Source organism: Pogona vitticeps, chromosome 1 (genome assembly GCF_051106095.1).
Source record: "Pogona vitticeps strain Pit_001003342236 chromosome 1, PviZW2.1, whole genome shotgun sequence".
In the NCBI taxonomy this organism is placed as follows: Eukaryota; Metazoa; Chordata; class Lepidosauria; order Squamata; family Agamidae; genus Pogona; species Pogona vitticeps.
The window spans coordinates 215,440,197-215,457,978 of record NC_135783.1 but is presented as its reverse complement, the minus strand read 5'-3'; the positions used below and the strand labels follow the sequence as shown (position 1 = coordinate 215,457,978).

The window sequence follows — 17,782 nt, the reverse complement described above, 5'->3', positions numbered from 1 at the left end:
TATCTCCTTTGTTTTATTTTTGAAGTCACTTTGTTTTGAAACTGAGCAGATTTCATGTTGTTGTTGATGATGATGATGAGAAGAACAAGAACAAGAAGTTGCAGCAAACTTGACCTTATTTGCAAGCTTACAAATTCCTTTGAAATTAGTAGATGCAACTTAATTCAGACTATGGACTCATGTTAATTGGTGGTGTGAAACAACAGTACACCTGATAAAATCATACAATGGCTGAAATCCCATTGCTTAGCATCTGACGTCGCTACTAAGTCAGCCCACTGAATCAGTGGGGAATTGGTGACTCAGTCCTCTGTACGTTCCATTGATTCCATGGACCTACTCGAATGATGACTTCATATGCTAAGCAATAGGATTTGAGCCACTGACTATAAATAGGTCTCTGAATTGTTCCCCATAAGGATATAATTGTCCTCCAGAAGAGTATAATCCAGGGGAATCAAGGATGGGACTCTGCAGGAGAACGATTAGCAATCACCATGTTGAGACCTGAAGTCCCAAAGCTCAGTGATAGAGAACATGCTGTGCAGGCAAAAAAAAAAAGCCCCAGATTGGTAATACCTGTTTACTTCATATGGGGCAGAGAAGCGTGGAGGGCCACTGCCAGTCTCACTGTATGGAAAGGAACCTCTGACTTGTTAACAAACACGGTATGATGCCACAAAGAATCTTTCCCCTTCCCTCCCTCCCCCTGTCCTTCATCAATGAGAATTGTTCTACTCAGGTTTCCCATTATGATGGCAATCAAGACACTGAAAATCTCCATATTATCTCTGATTGTTGACCAGAAACAATTACAGTGGTGCCTCGCTAGACGATGATAATCCGTTCCAATGAAATCGCTGTTTAGCGAAATCATTTTCCAGCGAAAAGCAAATAGTCGTCTAGTGAAAATCGGTTTGCGAAGCAGGGACCAAACATTGTCCAGCGAAATTCCTCCATAGGAATCACTGTTTTGTGAATCGCTATAGCAATCGCAAAAAGTCAATGTCTAGCGAAAAAACTGTCATGCGGGGTAACTGTCTAGCGAGGCACCACTGTACAGGGATGACTCCCTGCCCTGCCTGTCCTCTCCTTTGGAAGGCAAGCCGGGTGGAAATCTTAGTGTTATCTCTGATCACTGATCAGAGATTGCAGTTGCAGAGGCACATGAGGCATGGAAGAATTTGTAATTTTCTTTGTCCAGAGAGAAGCACAGAATTCCTCTTTCAGCCTTGGTTTCAGCCATGGGGCAGGTGACTCCAGGGGAGGACTTGGGAAGGGTGCTGCCATCCCCCTCCCCCTCCCTGAAGAGTAAGAGACTTCCTCAAACCTGGCTGAGCTAATAGGTCCAACAGTTTGACTCTGTGGCACATTTCATACGTTAATACCAATAACTCAAGTCTAAGGAGTAATCATCTGGCTTCTTGGAAACTATAGAAAGTTCTGATGAGAGTGTTAGAGGAAAAGCTTCATAGCTGTACAACCATATGGCACCATAAACAAGAAACATAATCTATCTTTCCTTTTTCATATTAGAGAACTGCACAATTTAAAATTATAGATGTATATGAAACATAGGTAAAATTAAGAACAAATTAAAATGTTGAGGTGATTAGACTGTTTTTGACTAGAAGCAGGCTTCTTCAATAGAGTTTTCTCAGCCATTTGCTAGATCTGGTGGGGAATAAATTGCATGAATTGATTAAATCTCTCCGCAGTCATAGAAAGATTGCCCTGTGTCCAAGCAGCCCTGTCTTATTTGATTATTTTCTAATCTTCCTACTGTCCTCTGATGTCTAATAAGTTACTTCCAGATGGTCCAGCTAGAGCAATGGTTCCCAACCTTGGGTCTGCAGATGGTCTTAGACTAAAACTCCCAGAAAACTTCACCACTAGCTGTGCTGGCCAAGATTTCTGGGAGCTGCAGTCCAAGAACATCTGGGGCCCCAAGGTTGGAAATCACTGAGCTAGAGTATGGTCCTGGTGGGAGACATTCTTCGCCATTCATCCATTCAGAAGGCATGCTGCTTTTGTTCTCCACAAGTGTAATCTAGCTTCTTCTGGTGAAATATTCAAAGTCTGAGATGTCTTCAAAAAACTGTTCCTCAGCTTTAGCCATTGTGTAGGGGATTGGTGTCCATGAAATGGATGCTCTTGATGCTGTATTTTGTTGTTGTTTAGTTGTTAAACCATGTCCGACTCTTCGTGACCCCATGGACCAGAGCACACCAGGCCCTCCTGTCTTCCACTGCCTCCCGGAGTTGGGTCAAATTCATGTTGGTCGCTTCGATGACACTGTCCAACCATGTCATCCTCTGTCGTCCCCTTCTCCTCTTGCGCTCACACTTTCCCAACATCAGGGTCTTTTCCAGGGAGTCTTCTCTTCTCATGAGATGGCCAAAGTATTGGAGCCTCAGCTTCAGGATCTGTCCTTCCAGGGAGCACTCAGGGTTGATTTCCTTCAAAATGGATAGGTTTGTTGTCCTTGCAGTCCAGGGGACTCTCAAGAGCTTCCTCCAGCACCACAATTCAAAAGCATCAATTCTTTGGCGGTCAGCTTTCTTTATGGTCCAGCTCTCACTTCCATACATCACTACTGGAAAAATGCTGTCTTACCTTACTTCAAAATAAAGAAGAAGAAGTCATAAACATCATAAAGAAGAAATTCATATCTGCAGCTGGAATGGCTTGTGGACCTAGGAGGAGGCACCTTGTCCCAAAATTCCAGAAGGCATTTACTTGTTCCACTTATGGCCCGTCTGTTGAAGCAAAGTTCTTTGTTGCATAAGACTTTTGTTGGATTGTTAAAAAGTTACAAACAAGTTGAGTTTTTGAATTCCTACAGACTTCTTTTTTAAGTAAAGATAGAATAAAATTTGCAGGTAGAGGAGGAAACATACAGTGAAAAGATAGGGCCAAGATATGATTTCCATTTTTAAAAAATTGAGATTAAAAATCTCTGTCTTATCCATACTATGTTGCCAGCAGTCTGCATGCAAGATCAATGACCATCACATGTAATCCAAGTGTGTGTGTGTGTGTTGGTGCTGTTTTAGTTTGGACTATTTGCTTCCTCGCCTCCCTAAAAGTTTTATAATGAAGAGTTCTGTGAGAATATGAAAGCTCACTTTGCTTGTAACTTTTTCATGATCCAAATACAGTTATCCACCAACCTGGAACTCTATATCTGAAACTTTGTGATGGAACAGGCAGGGGCAGTGAAAAAGCAAGAAAGTTAAACACTTTACAGTGCTGTCCACACAATTTTTATACTCCAGACTACTTCTTGATGAGTTACTTTACATTAGCACCACATTCAAACACAATTCTGTTTATGTATACCCTGTGAGTTGGCTCTCAGTCTGTAAGGATTAAAAGATTCCAAATTGAGTTAGCAGATTCTTAGCTACTCTTAACCAAACTCTGCCATCCGTTGGCCTCAATGGGACCAGTCTACCCACATTTCCCAGATTTGCTGCATGATGAACTGGAGAAAGGACTCAACAGTGAAGCCTTATTTATTTATTTATTTATTTATTTATTTATTTATTTATTTATTTATTTATTTATTTATTTATTTATTTATTTATTTATTTATTCATTCATTCATTCATTCATTCATTCATTCATTTATTTATTTATTTATTTATTTATTTATTTATTTATTTCCCACCTTTCTCCTTAAAAAGGACCCGAAACAGCTTACATCATTGAAGGACAATATTTAAAGCTGAAAACAATGAGTATACAACGGTGGTTTACATAATTACAAGCTTATATTTAAAGGTCAGAAGAATTAGTAAAAAAAGAGGCAGCTTACATCATTAAAAGACAATTTTAAAGATAAAAACGATAAATATACAAATATTTTAAAGGAATTTAAAAATACCACTCTGGGAAATGGAAAACACAATTAGTACAAAAAAACCCAGTCAAATAGTAATGCATAACAATCCATCTAAAATTTACACTCAAGTAGCCAATCACTGACAGAAGGCTTGCCTAAAGAGAAAGGTCTTTGCCTGCTTGCAGAAGGACAGCAAAGATGGGGCCAGCCTGGCCTCCTGTGGGAGGGAGTTCCAGAGTCTGGAAACACCAACAAAGAAGGCCCTCTTATTTTATTTTATTTTATTTTATTTTATTTTATTTTATTTTATTTTGCAAGTGTTACATCTCACTTCCCTCAGCACATAGGATTTCAAGCATATACCATGTTTTGTTTTTGCTGGCTCAACAAGTAATGCTGAAACAACATGTAAACAATATAGCGTTGTTAAATGCCAAGGTGGTTATTGCATCATGTGTCATCAAGTCAATTCTGACTTCTGATAACCTTTTTTCAGGGTTTTCTAGGTGGAGACTACTCAGAAGTAGTTTACCATTCCCATTTTCTGGGGGTCACTCTGGAATTTAACAGCTTGCCCAAGGCTACATAGGCTGGCTCTTCTGGGATATGCAGTGGGGAATGGACTTCCCAGCATCTGGCTCTGCCGTCAGAGACGTAACTCACCGAGCTATCTAGTGAGCTTTTGAAAAAATCCTAGAGGTGTGCAAGTATATGTAAGTATACAACACAATATAGCTGTCTCTTATAGAAGAAAAAGCCTAGTGAATATACCATATTTTTCCATGTACACAACGATTCTTTTGTCTAAAATCTTTAGACTAAAGATTAAGGGTTGTCTTATATACAAAAACAAAGTGGAGGGGGAAGGGATCAAAGCAATCCTGCTGTGCTTTGATTGCTGCTTTCCCCCTCCTTTTCCTAAGCCCCGTGGGGCTTAGGAAACGGCGGGGAAAACAGCGATCAATTTTTTTAATTTGGGGTTAGAATAGTGGGGGTCGTCTTATACATTGGGGTGTCTTAGACATGGGAAAATACGCTGTCCACCAGGTGACAATTTAAATTCTAACATGAGCCCTCCTGAATTCAGCATAGGGTGGCATCCAAAGGCATTGGAGGATAGGCTTGGAAAATGTTGCCACTTTTAGGTTAAACACAACTTTCTGAGTCATCTGAATCCAGACTAACCATGATTAAAATTAAAAATGGCAAACATTTCCAGGTTTGTTCCCTGATGGCTTTGGATGCTACCCTGTACTGAATTCAGGAGGGCACATTGTCACCTGGTGGACAGTGTGGGTATGCTCACTAGGCATTCTCGCCTGTAAGAGTTAGGGCCTGTCCAGGCTGGCCATTTTGACTGTAGGGTGCATTGAGCTACAAAGAGTCCATTGAGGTGGTGGTGGGGAGAAATGATGTGCCATTTGGCATGCTTCTCCTATCCAAACAGGAAACGACCCCATGTAGCCCAATCAGCTGTCAATTAAGCACTTTCTCTGATCACAGACCACAGATTTATAGAATACCGTAATTGAGTTGGAAGGGGCCTATAAAACGATCAAGTCCAACCCCCTGCTCAATGCAGGAATCCAAATCAAAGCAAATCTGGCAGACAGTTGCCCAATTTTCTCTTGAATGCCTCTAGTGTTAGAGTGCTCAGCACCTCCTAAGGTAATTGGTTCCACTGTCATGCTGCCTTAACAGTTAATATGTTTTTCCTGATATTCAGCCAAAATCTGGCTTCTTGTAACTTGAGTCCATTATTACATGTCTTGCACTCTGGGATGACTGAGAACAGATCCTGCCTGTCCTCTTTACCTTTCAAGTATTAGAAAAGTGCTATCATATCTCCCCTCAGTCTTCTTTTCTAAACATGGCCAGTTCTTTCAATTTTTCCTCACAGAATCCCATGAGGCTTGGAAACCAGGCTTGGATCATCTGCCTAGAGTCAGGGAAAATTAAATTATTTTTAAAATGTTGTTCCTCTCTTTATCAATGTCGCTTTGTTTTCTCTTTTCCCCACTCCCTGCTTCCCTTCCCTCATTCTCCTTCCCCCACTTTCTCTGTCCTCCCTCAGAATTCACATCCATGATGGCTGGATGCTGATACAGTATCTCCAGGCTAAACAATGAATGTGCCCAAAAGGACGCATGCCCTGCTGCTGGTGCACGGCAGGTGAACAATAGCTCTTAAAGGGGAAGGATTCTAACTAGAAACACTTGCAGACAAGGTCCCCCCGCCCATCCATCAGCAATCTATAGAACATATCCATATGGCAATGTGGACAGGTCCTGACCTGCATCTTGAGTTGTCAAGGTACAGTGGGGTCTTGACTTAAGAACGGCTCGAGTTAAGAACATTTTGACTTAAGAACCGCTCTCATAGGAAAATATTGACTTGACTTACATACTTAGATTTGAGTTCAGAACTGAAAAAAACCCACGTGGGAGGCAGGGAAAGTGCAAAATTTGAACTTTCAGTTAACTGTTGGGCAGTGAAAAGGGTGCCTGTCTGCTTCCTCACTCCTCCCAGCGTTCAGAGAGTGGATTGGGAGACAGTCTTCGGACTGCCTGGTATGGTACTGCCTGGACTGTATTTTCCCTGCCTTCCCTGAACCTTTCTTGACCTAAGAAAAAAAAAGAAACAAAATATCCCCCTCTAGTGGTCGAAGGCGGAATAGCAGCTTCCCATTAGTTTCTATGGACGGAAAAGAGCAGATACGGATCAAATGGTTCTCAATGCATTCCTATGGGAAATGCAGATTTGACCTGCGAACTTTTTGACTTGAGAACCGCCTTCCAATACGGATTAAGTTCTCAAGTCAAGACCCCACTGTATAACTCATATTGGATGTTGTATGAATTACCTCTGGGAATTTTTAATAATGGTTACAGGAAACAAACAAACCTCAAGCCACTATTACGAACCCAAGAAATAATGAGATATCTATTAGATTTTTTTTAAAAAAGTAGAAGAATTGTCTTTGTTCCAGTCCTCTTCCTAATCTGGTAGAATAAGGCTTCAAGTGGTTAAAAAAATCTTCAGAGAGTGCTGTTGACAGCTGGGGCTTTAACTAAGCCTGGCCAATGTCCTTCTTAGCATCAAGTCTGGAGAAGGGATCTGGGGATCCTGAAGTTTGGAGGGGACTTAGCTAATTTCTTAAAAGGGTTCAGGGACGGGGAAATATATACTTGTCATCTGCTCCCTCCGTCCCCAATTCCCACTGAAGCAAATTAGACTACATCACCTCTGAGATATCTCTACCTTCAAAAATGGCTAGGCCATCATTCTAACACTCTTCAGTCCAAGGAGATGACTCAGCTGCTAGGAATGTACAAAACTAAAACTAGATGTGATTTAAGGGAAGCAAAGGTCACTTGGGATCCTCCAAAGGCATTAAAGATCACGAGAGGTCACTTGCAGTCCTTTGGAAGGCCAGAAAACTGACATATCTTAAGCTTAGATAACTGTACATTTCAATTGTTTGTCAGTTTTATGGTTGGTTAAATCCTCCTTTTTTGAGTTTTTAGCCTTTCTTTCTTTCTTTCTTTCTTTCTTTCTTTCTTTCTTTCTTTCTTTCTTTCTTTCTTTCTTTCTTTCTTTCTTTCTTTCTTTCTTTCTGAAACTATGGATGCTTTCGGATAAGGCTTTTATTCTCTCATTATTCTACTTCAACAAAGAATTTTAGGGTGAATAAATATGTGTCCAGGTCTGGTGTTTTATTTGTAACTCCTACGTGCTTTCTTCTACCTCCTTTGTTACCAATTGAAATCTGTTTTTTTGGGGGGGGGGGAATACAATGGCTATGCAACGTGTGACTTCTCTGGAACTTGTGGGATTAAAAATCATGTGTGAATGACTGAGAAGGGGGGAATCCCAAAAATTGTACTTTAGAAAGCTGCGCCTGGTGAAATTCTGCCTGTAGTCTAATGTGTCCCATGAAAGTCAAGGGGAATTAGGGCTGGGAAAGCATGATTAAAATGTAATGGTCAGGAAAACCTTCTTAAGAACTTAGGTAACTTGGGAGCCTTCATTAAGATCACGAAAATGGCAACAGAGTACAATGAATTTCTGTGCAACCTATGGGTGCATCTGCTTCCCAAATCATGCCTGTTTTGTTCCGTCATCATTAAGGAACCAGGTCCAGAAAACTGGAGACATTTGTCTGTTGGCATTGAGGGCTAAATTCATGGTAGGCATAGGGCAACAGATATAGGGTCTATCACTGAAAGTCCCCATGTATCCATAGCATTTCAGATCTTTGCACATCAAGCATGAAGTTCTGAAGAAGACTACGCAAGCAAAAACAAAAGCAGGAACAACTATACAGTATTGGCACAAAACAACTTCCAATGTTTATAGGTCAGATCAAGAGAGACAAAAAATACTCAGAGACATACACAAATATGTACAGCTTCTTCATCAGGCAATGTGTTAAAATTAATGGTGGGGGAGAGAATAGATGAGGAGGGGGAGATAGTGTTAAAGTTGTGAGTGGATGGCGTTTTATCCTATGGCTTGGACTGCTTTGGGGACAGGCTGGTTCACTTGCCACCAGCCCTACCCTTCTCCACGCCTGCCCACTCCCTTTTCAGACTTCCCTTTTTTTTTAGTGCAGGTAGAGTGGGTCCTTCCATTTTGGTCCAGTTCCTTCTCTGCCCTGCTGCCCGTGGGCTTGGAGGCAGTGTCATTGCATTTGCTTCAGGGCAAGGGGATGAAAGGCTTGGATGTCACTTGGCATAGAGCTAAGGCTGGGCTGCAGAGAGGGATGGACTGACTAAGTAGGGCTGTTCAGGTTTCTTGTCCTGAAGCCACCGGAGCCTTGCATGTGGACGCAAGGATTGCCCCAAATAACATGCCATTATTTGAAGTGCCCCTGTTTAGCTCATCCAGCTCAGACTATCTTGGCCACTTAGTTGCATCCTAAGTCTTTGCTGTCTGCTTGGTGGTTCAAGACGCAGCAGAAAAAGAAATGAGTCTCATGGTCAGATATGCAGACTGGAAATGCTCAATATACATTCCAGTCCCCAAGAAAGGAGATGCCAAGGGGTTCAATAACTATAGGACCATTGCTTTAATTTCCTATGCAAGCAAAGTGAAGCTCTAGGTGTTCAAACAAAGACTTTTACCTTACAGAGAGAGTTTATACCACCAAGGACTGTCCATTATCACAAAAATTACTGTAGGTAAAGCTACATATTTTGCTACACTGACTTTCTTTTTTAAATATACTATTTATAATCAATACCAACACAGATCATGTCAAGATTACCCATTGGCTTTTTATTTCTCACAAACCAAGGAGTCCATGTGTCCAGAAAGTATGTGTGTAGCTTTGAGTTCTCTATAGCAGTCGTCCACAACTTTTCCCCAACTGTGGACTGTTTTGGGGAGGGTGTTGCACTCAGGGGGCGTGTTGTGCTCACAGGGGGGCATGTCACACTTGCAGGGAGCATGTTGCGCTTGCCAGGGAGGCGCTCACGGGGGGGGGCAGGAGATCTGTGTCTGCGGCCTGGTCCTGCCTAGGCCACAGACTACTGCTGGGTCACGGAGCAGGGGTTGGGGACCCCTGCTCTATAGAGAATTCAATGGTCTAAGACTGAGGACCTAGATTTTCTAACTTTCTAGTTCTCAGGGAGTCTATGAGTTATTCCCAAGTAAAACCTAATAGCTCCTTATCACCAAATGAGACCCATTTCTTTGTCCCATGAAATGAGACCCATTTCATACCTGAAATAGGCACCTGGCATGGCTCAGGTATGAGTTCTATGGCTTGTGGCATTACTGCCATCTAGCCCGATGTGACAGTTACATTTAGTTGTTATAAGCCTCCTCCGAAACTGCCATTCTGGACTTTTTTCAGAAAATTGAACCTTGGTGCAGAACAGGTTTCTATCAATGTTTTATGGTTTGTGATATCTTTCCCAGCTAGTCATATGTGGCTGGACAGTTTGATTACAATGGTACCTCGACTTGAGAACATCCCTACATAAGAACGATTCGAGTTAAGAACGTCTCCATTCACAAAAAGTTGCTTCGACTTGAGAACGGAGCCTTGACTTAAGAACCAAAAAAGAGAAACCTTTTCTGCCCTTTTTTTGACCTAAGTTCACCTTAGGTCAATAGAAGAAGAAAAATTCACCCCCTAGTGGTAGATACGGATTAACCGGCTTTGCATTAGTTGCTATGGGAACTAATGCTTCGACTTAAGAACAGCACCTCGATTTAAGAACAAAAAACAGCAGATATGGATTAAATGGTTTTCAATGCATTCCTATGGGAAATGGTGCTTTGACTTAAGAATGTTCAGACTTAAGAACGCTGTGAGGGTTCGCTTTTGGGGACCTCCTTTTCTTCAAATAAACGAAGAGACGTTTTAAACTCAAACAAATTGTCTGTCTTTATTAACTGAGGAACAGGAACTTTATCATCAATGGTTTGAGGTAATAAGTGCTCTTGCGGCGGTAGCACTGCCTGCAAGGGAGTCCATATATTTGTTCCAAACGGGTTTAACTCTAACATCCCAAGGTCCTGATAACACCTTCTCAGTCACTTGGGTTTCAACATCCTCTCCCTTTGGTACTAATAATGGGAGGGGTTCCTCATCCCCCGACCATCCCTCACTCTGGTAGGTACTCCAAGGTCCGGGTAAAATCCCATCTTCTGGAGTTCCTCCAAATGTTATGCTTTCTTTGCTTCGGTTTCCCTCGCGATTGCCTCCTTCTCCTCCCTCAGATGCGCCTCCACTCTCTGGTCTCCGATTCCCCCCCAGTAAGAAGGTCACTGCGGTAAACCCTTTCTCTGCCGACTCTCTGCTTCTTCTTGGGATACTCTCACCTGCTCCCACTTCCCTATCCAGGGATCTTCTAACCAGATAGTCTCCCAGCCCCCTGGTATATTATCCCGGGTCCTGCCTTTTTCACCCACTCCCGCCTCCACCTCCAACCGTTGATCTTCCCCTTTTCTCGCCAAACCTGGGTCAGCTGGGGTGACAATGTTTAATCCCTTTATTCCCTTTTCCAGATCTTGGGGATCCACTCCCTGGTGCTTCAACCTTTCCTTCCTTTGACTGTCCTCCAAGTCTCTTGTGTCCAGACTCTGATGTTCCATTTTTGGAGGGGAGGGTGGAGGAGTGGTCTAAATTCCCCTAGAGGTCTTAGGGAGCAATGGCACTCCCAGTAAAGCCTCTTGCCCTTGCTCCCGGGCTTCACAAACGCAGTCCCAATACGGATTAAGTTCTTAAGTTGAGGTACCACTGTATTTTGCCCTTCTCAGAGCCTACCATTTACAGTATGCGTTTTTGGCCAGAATGTAGTTTCTGAGGATGTCTTGTGGTTTGGTACACTGTTCCACTATAGTCAAGAATCTGGTTGGTGTGACCTACTTGGAAAATGCCATACTAAGTCATTTTTAGGAATGAGGAAATTTGACCCTGAGTGAGCACTGATGTGGTTCTCATGCATGTTCTGCAGATTCCTGATTGGTAATGTGTTACTGGTGAATATGGCTGCTCTGAGATGCTTGAATGTTGCTGTTCCCATCCACTTTCCAGAATACAGTTTTTTTAAAAAAAATCATGAACAGAATAGGATGTGGCTCTTGTTGAAGTTTTATGGCTTCTGATATCACTGTCCTTAAGTTCTGTATGCCTGGTGAATGTGTTGAGTTTGACCTAAGAAGTGCCCTTCTAGGCCATTTCATGGAACAAGGAGTTTTGATCTGAAAAGAAACCTTAATGTAGTTTCCATGAATGTTCTGATTGTTATTGCATTTTGTTTTGTCAAATATTTCTGTTACAAGTACTTTTGTCCTGGAATCCCACACAGAAACCCAAAAATGCACTGGCCAAAATTATTAGTTACCTGTCTAAATTGTAAGAAATAATTGCTTTTCAAGCATGTGATGTTCCATTAATTTGTACTTAGACACCCCTGTCAAAAGTAAAAGGTGTGGGCAATATAGTAATCACACTTGCAACCAATTAAGAAGGAGAAAAGTTGACTCCGCCTTTGTGTTGTGTGTGACACTGAGCATGGAGAAAAGAATGAAGTGTAAAGAGTTCTCTGTGGATTTGAGAAAACAAATTGAGGAAAAACATCAACAATCTCAAGGCTACAAGTCATCTCCAGAGATCTTAATGTTCCTATGTCCACTGTGTGCAATATCATCAAGAGTTTTACAGCCCATGGCACTTTAGCTAACCTCCCTGGACGTGGACGGAAGAGCAGAATTACTGAAAAATTACAATTTGTTTCAATGATGGATACAGAAACCAGATTAACTTCGAAACAAATTCAAGCTGATCTGCCAACACAGGGTACAACAGTGTCAGCTCACACTATCCGTCACCATCTGAATGAAAAGGGACACTATGGTAGGAGACCCAGGAGGACACCACTGCTGACACAAAGGCATAAAAAAGCAAGACTGGAGTGTGCTAAAACGTATGTGACAAAACCACAATCCTTCTGAGAGAACTTATTATGGACAGATGAGACAAAAGGAGAGCTTTTTGGTAAAGAATATCATGGCACTGTTTACAGAAAAATAAATGAGGCATTCAAAGAAATGAACACAGTCCCTATAGTCAAACATGGTGGAGGTTGAAAGATGTTTTGGGGTTGCTTTGCTGCTTCTGGCACTGGATGCCTTGATTGCATGAACAGTATCATGAAATCTGATGATTACCAAAGGATTTTAGGGCGCAACGTAGTAACCGGTGTCAGAAAGCTGCGTCTCCACCAGAGATCATGGGTCTTCCAGCAGGGCAATGACCCAAAACACACTTCAAAAAGCACTCATAAATAAAACGCTGCAGAGTTCTGAAATGGCCAGCAATGAGTCCAGATCTAAATCCCATAGAACACCTGTGGAGAGATCTCAAAACAGCAGTTGGCAGAAGGCATCTTTCAAATCTGAAGGCCCTGGAGCAGTTTGCAAAAGAATGGTCCAAAATTCCAGTAGAGAGATGTAAAAAACTCATTCATGGTTACAGGAAGCTATTGATTTCAGTTATTTTTTTCCAAAGGGGGTGCTACCAAATATTAAGTTAAGGATGCCAATAATTTTGGCCAGTGCATTTTTGGGTTTCTGTGTGGGATTGTATCAGACTTGACTTTTCTTCTGTTCTTTCATGTTGTTCCAACACAAACCAAAGAAATGAACATGTGAGTATCAAAACATTTGCAACTGCAACAATTTTCTGAGAGAAGAGTTGCATTTTCTGACAGAATTGCAAGGGTGCTAATATTTTTGGCCATGACTGTAAAATCAGTTACTAAAAAGCTTAAGAAAGGACTGTTACCAATATGTTTGTTACTAATACTGCTGTATTATACTATGCACACACAAACACACACATATACATACATATTATATGCTAATTTAAGATTACACTTCAGGTATCCGGTGAAGTCGATATTTGTCTGCAGTCAACATAATAACAATTTTGGTTTTTAAAAAAAGTTACTGTCCCCCATCCTCTTCTGTTCTGGATGGTTTTCAGAATATATGGGTGTACAACAAAAATTAAAACTAAATACTGTAGTTGGAGCACCTTGAAGAGTTGGATCACAAATGTTTCCGAGGCAGTGGCCCATAACCCACGAAAGCTCACATTGAAATTAACCAGGCGAAAACAAAAGAGAAAACAAAGACAAAAGCATAATTTTAATGTGAGCTTTCATGGACCTTCTTAGCCCCCTTCGTCAGACATATAAAGTGGAAAGCTGGGATTAACATGGTAAAACATTCATGCTGAACTCTTGGGAAAGTCAGGGGTGTCTGCCTGCATTTCACAAGTGCCACAGTGTATGACCTCTGTTTGGTATTCAGTTTTATAAACATCCCAGCAAGAGACAGAAAACCGGGCAAAAACAGAGAGGGAGAAAACTAGACCAACGTAGGCATTAAAATGATTAAAAGAAAAAGCAGGAACAATGTGAAAGTAACGTTAGTTTTTCAAGTGCAGCAACTCTTGTTTTTAATCTGTATTATACAGAACTGGCGTTGGTTTGAACGGGCGCCGGCAGGAGAGAAGTGCTTCCCCGCCTTCAAATCCAAACTAGAAGAGAGAAAAACTGGCCAAGCTGGGGAGCCTGCATTTAAATCCTCGGTCCTCTTTTGCACAATTCATGGATGCGCACATCCACGCACACTCCCGTCTCCCTAACAAGCAAAAGTCCCATTTTCCTCGCAGAGCGAGAAGGCGAGTTGCTCGGTGGTTCGGTACTCGACCAGGCCGAGCGGCTGAAAGGAGGGATAGACGCGCGCGCGGCGGTTGGCGCCGCACTCGATGTCTCGGCGCTCGGACATAGCCCTTCCCCAGAACCCCGCCTACTCCGGCCGGCCTCGCTCGCTGATTGGGGGAGAGCTCTCCTCCTCTCGGAGAGTCCCGCGCTTCGCCATCTTAGCCCGGGAGAAAAGGAACGCGAGCGCGGGAACCGTTGCCTGGCGTGAGGTGGCGGCGGTTGGGTTTTCGTGCCCCCTTCGTGCGGCCTCCCATCATGAGCGGCGCCGACTCTACGACGGGGCCTTGTGCCGGCTCGAGCTTCCTGCCCCTGCTGGAGACCCTGGAGGACCCCGTTGCTGCCCCGGAGGTGCTGACAGACGCGCTGCTGACCCTCACGAAGTGAGTCTCGCCCGAATCCCAGCGAGGAAGGTGGCAGACAGTCACCCCCTCCCGCTCCCCGAGGATGGGGGGGGGCGGCCCGCAAAAGGGACTGCGACGTGGACCTGGCCCGGGTGCCGAGCCCCCCTGCTTGTGCCCCCCCACCATCCCCGAACATGTCAAAGTTTGCGAAAGGAGGTGCCTCTGGACATAGATGGAGTGCCTTTGGGGAAGACCTCGGGCTGATCAGAGGTTACCAGTGGGGGGTGGGCTCCTCTCTCTCTCTCTCTCTCTCTCTCTCTCTCTCTCTCTCTCTTTTGGCACTTACTGGGGGGGGTGTCTTAAAATTCGTCTTCTTAAGGTTCCTCCGCCTGTGTGTAGATAGCCATATCGTTGTTTTAAAAGTCCCACGATCCAAACTATCGTGAAATGTTTGCACAGGTTTACATGGGCTTGGGGGGGCACATAGGTGGTTGTGTTCTGATATGGTTCATTAACACTGAATCACAGGGGACCAAGGGATGCTTTTTCCAGCTTTGGGAAGGGTTTCCTCGTCCTGTGTATTTCCATCTGCCATACAAATAAATGCACGCACAGGTGTCCTTCAAGGCCAGGTTTTGTGCTTTGAAAAAAAAAACTTTAAAGAGCAAAATGCAACCAAGTGTATCAGTTCTCAGGGAAGTTCAAACTTTGTTGATATTTTGGCAGTAGCAGCAGCAGCGAAAAAGCCATTCTTCTCTGCCACCGATGCATCTACACAGAGTTGTTCAGCTGAGCCCTTTCGAATGGTCAAGGACCTGTTACATCATGGGGGCCCTGGAAGAGAATGCACACCACATTGTAGCTTGCCGTGAAGAATTTGAGCACCCGTTTGCAGGCAAAACCACTCAAATCTGCTCAGATCTGGGTGTTTTCGGTGATACAGGCCCTATGAGTGTAACTGGGGCCCTGTTTTTCCTGTGTCAGTGGATAGGTTTCAGCTTTTGCAGCTTGATGATGTGGACAGGGCCCTTGGAGAGGTGAAGGCTACAACATGTCTGCTGGACCCTTGCTCGTCCTTGGGTTATGAAAGCTGCCAGAAAGGCATTGGTGGAGTGGGTGAAAGGAGTGGTGAATGCCTTCTTGCAAACAGGGTAGGATCCCAGCATGCTCAAAGGAGGCAGTAGCAAGACCATTGTTGAAAAAACTGTCCTCTGATATTCCATTCTTGGATAAAGTGCTGGAGTGGGTCATGACTTCTCACCTCAAGAGGCTCTTGAATGAGACAGGTTATCTAGATCCATTTCAGGTTATCTAGATGGAGACTGCTTTGGTTGCCTTGGTGGATGGCCTATGCTGAGAACTGGACAGCGCTAGTGTGGCCATGTTGGTTCTGATGGGTTTTTTAGTGCCCTTCAGTACCATCAACCATTGTATCCTTCTAGGCCATCTCTCTGCAGTGATTCTTGGAGGCACTGCCTGTTGCCCTGTCCCTCAGGGTTCTGTTTTGTCCCCTGTGCTATTTAACATCTACATGAAACCACTGGGAGCAGTCCAGAGTTTTGGGTTTGGTATCACCAGCATGCAGATGACACTGAACTATTTCTCCCTTGCCATCTAAATCCAAGGAAGCTATTCTGGCTTTAGATTTTGTGCTGGATGGAGTTAACCTCCCCCTGAAAACACAGGTGTGCAGCTTGGGATGTTCCTGGATTCATCTCTTAACCTGGATCCCTAGGTTTTGGTAGTGGCCAGGAGTGCACTGGAACAGTTAAAACTAGTGTGCTAGTTGTTCCCTCTTCTTGAGAGGTTTGGTTTGGCCGTGGTGATACCTGCCTTAGTTACATCCTGACTTGATTCCTGTAATATATTCTGTGTAGAGCTGCCTTTGGAAAGTGTTCAGAAACACCAGCAGGTCCAAAACACTGCAGCCAGATTGTTAATTGGGGCTGGTCAAGGGATCACATAACCCCCGTTACAGCAGCTCCACTGGCTGCTGATCTGTTTCTAGGCATAGTGCTGATTTTAACTTATAAAGTCCTAAACAGCTTTTTAGGAACCTTGGACCAAGGGTTCCAAGATTGAGAGGTAGGCTTCCCAACTTCTAATTTAAAAGGAACCTTGGACCCTTGGTTCCTTTTAAATTAGAAGTTGGGAAGCCTACCTCTCAATCTGCTCTTCTCAATCTGTTCTGGCATTTATTTATTTTTTTCTATTAAAGACACCCCCGCCAAGACTTCCCCAGGGCAAAAGAGAATCCTAGAGAGCTTCAGAACTTGGAAAAAGAGGATAAGAGTTTTTCAATTCATTTAAAATAAATATTACCAGTACACTACTGGATAAAGTTGTCCAGTTCCATGGTGTAACTTTATGCCAACAGGATTTTGGCAATGGCAGTACCACAGTGAGTTCCAGTGAATGCATTGTTTAAGATTATGCTTTTATCTAGGTTTACAAGTTTTGCCTTCTTTCAGCTCAGTTCCAAAACACAGTCGGCTTCTTTTTACTCTGTTCAGATCAGTGTTTTAGACTAGCCACTTTTCCTTTACCTTTATAATACTTGTCGCACACCCCCAGCTCCCCTACTCAGGTTCACCTTTGGGCATGACTTCTTCTTTTCTTCCTTTTTATGCTGCCACCAAAGGATATTCTCACTGTATCAAATATGAATAATGGATCAATGCTGTCAAATATAACAATGTTTATTTATAGGTAAATTACATAGGGAAAATCATGGATGATCTTGTATTATTCATTCATTAAATGTGCTTTGGACTTTAGATATGTTTACTTATATAGATTCACTTTAAACACAGTGTTACAATATTCAAACAGTTTATTTTATTTCTTACTACTTTTAACTCCTTCAGTTCTCACATACACCAACTTCCCAAATCCTTGTCCTAATCCTAACCTAACTGTCTCTTTTAATGCTTTCAATCCCTCTGTCTGTTTCTTCTTCTGTCTAACTCTCCAACTGCCCAAACTGTCCCAAACTGTCTTTTTTTTTCTTCTTTTGTTCCATTGGTTCCGCCCCTCCTGTCCTATCATAGGCTCCCACACCAGAACTCTAACCTGATGGACAGGAGTGATGCGTGAGCTGTCCCTCACAGTACTTCTCTAAGGTGTTTCACTAGCTAAAAGGATGTTGCTTAGCATAACCAATCACACCAGAGTAAGCCCACTGAATCAGTGGAGATGTTGTGTGTCTACTCTGTAAGTAGCATTGATTCAGTGAATCCCAGTGAGTTTACTATAGTATGATTTACTATGCTAAGCAATAGAATTCTGGCCACTGTGTGGTAGAATCCTTGATTTTAGGAAAGACATTAAAGCACTGCAAACTGGTT

General features: G+C 43.0%; 1 protein-coding gene across 2 annotated transcripts in view; it reads left to right on the top strand.

Annotated features, from left to right (window-relative positions):
- Nucleotides 1-14,230: 14,230 nt before the first annotated feature.
- The window catches only part of RIF1 (replication timing regulatory factor 1), a 40,105-nt gene continuing 36,553 nt past the window's right edge, over nt 14,231-17,782 (top strand). For both annotated transcript variants that reach the window (XM_020797080.3, XM_020797079.3), the window contains exon 1: nt 14,231-14,474. In XM_020797080.3, the coding sequence (XP_020652739.3) occupies nt 14,350-14,474 (125 nt within the window). In that variant the 5' untranslated portion in view covers nt 14,231-14,349. The remainder of the gene's footprint in view (nt 14,475-17,782) is intronic.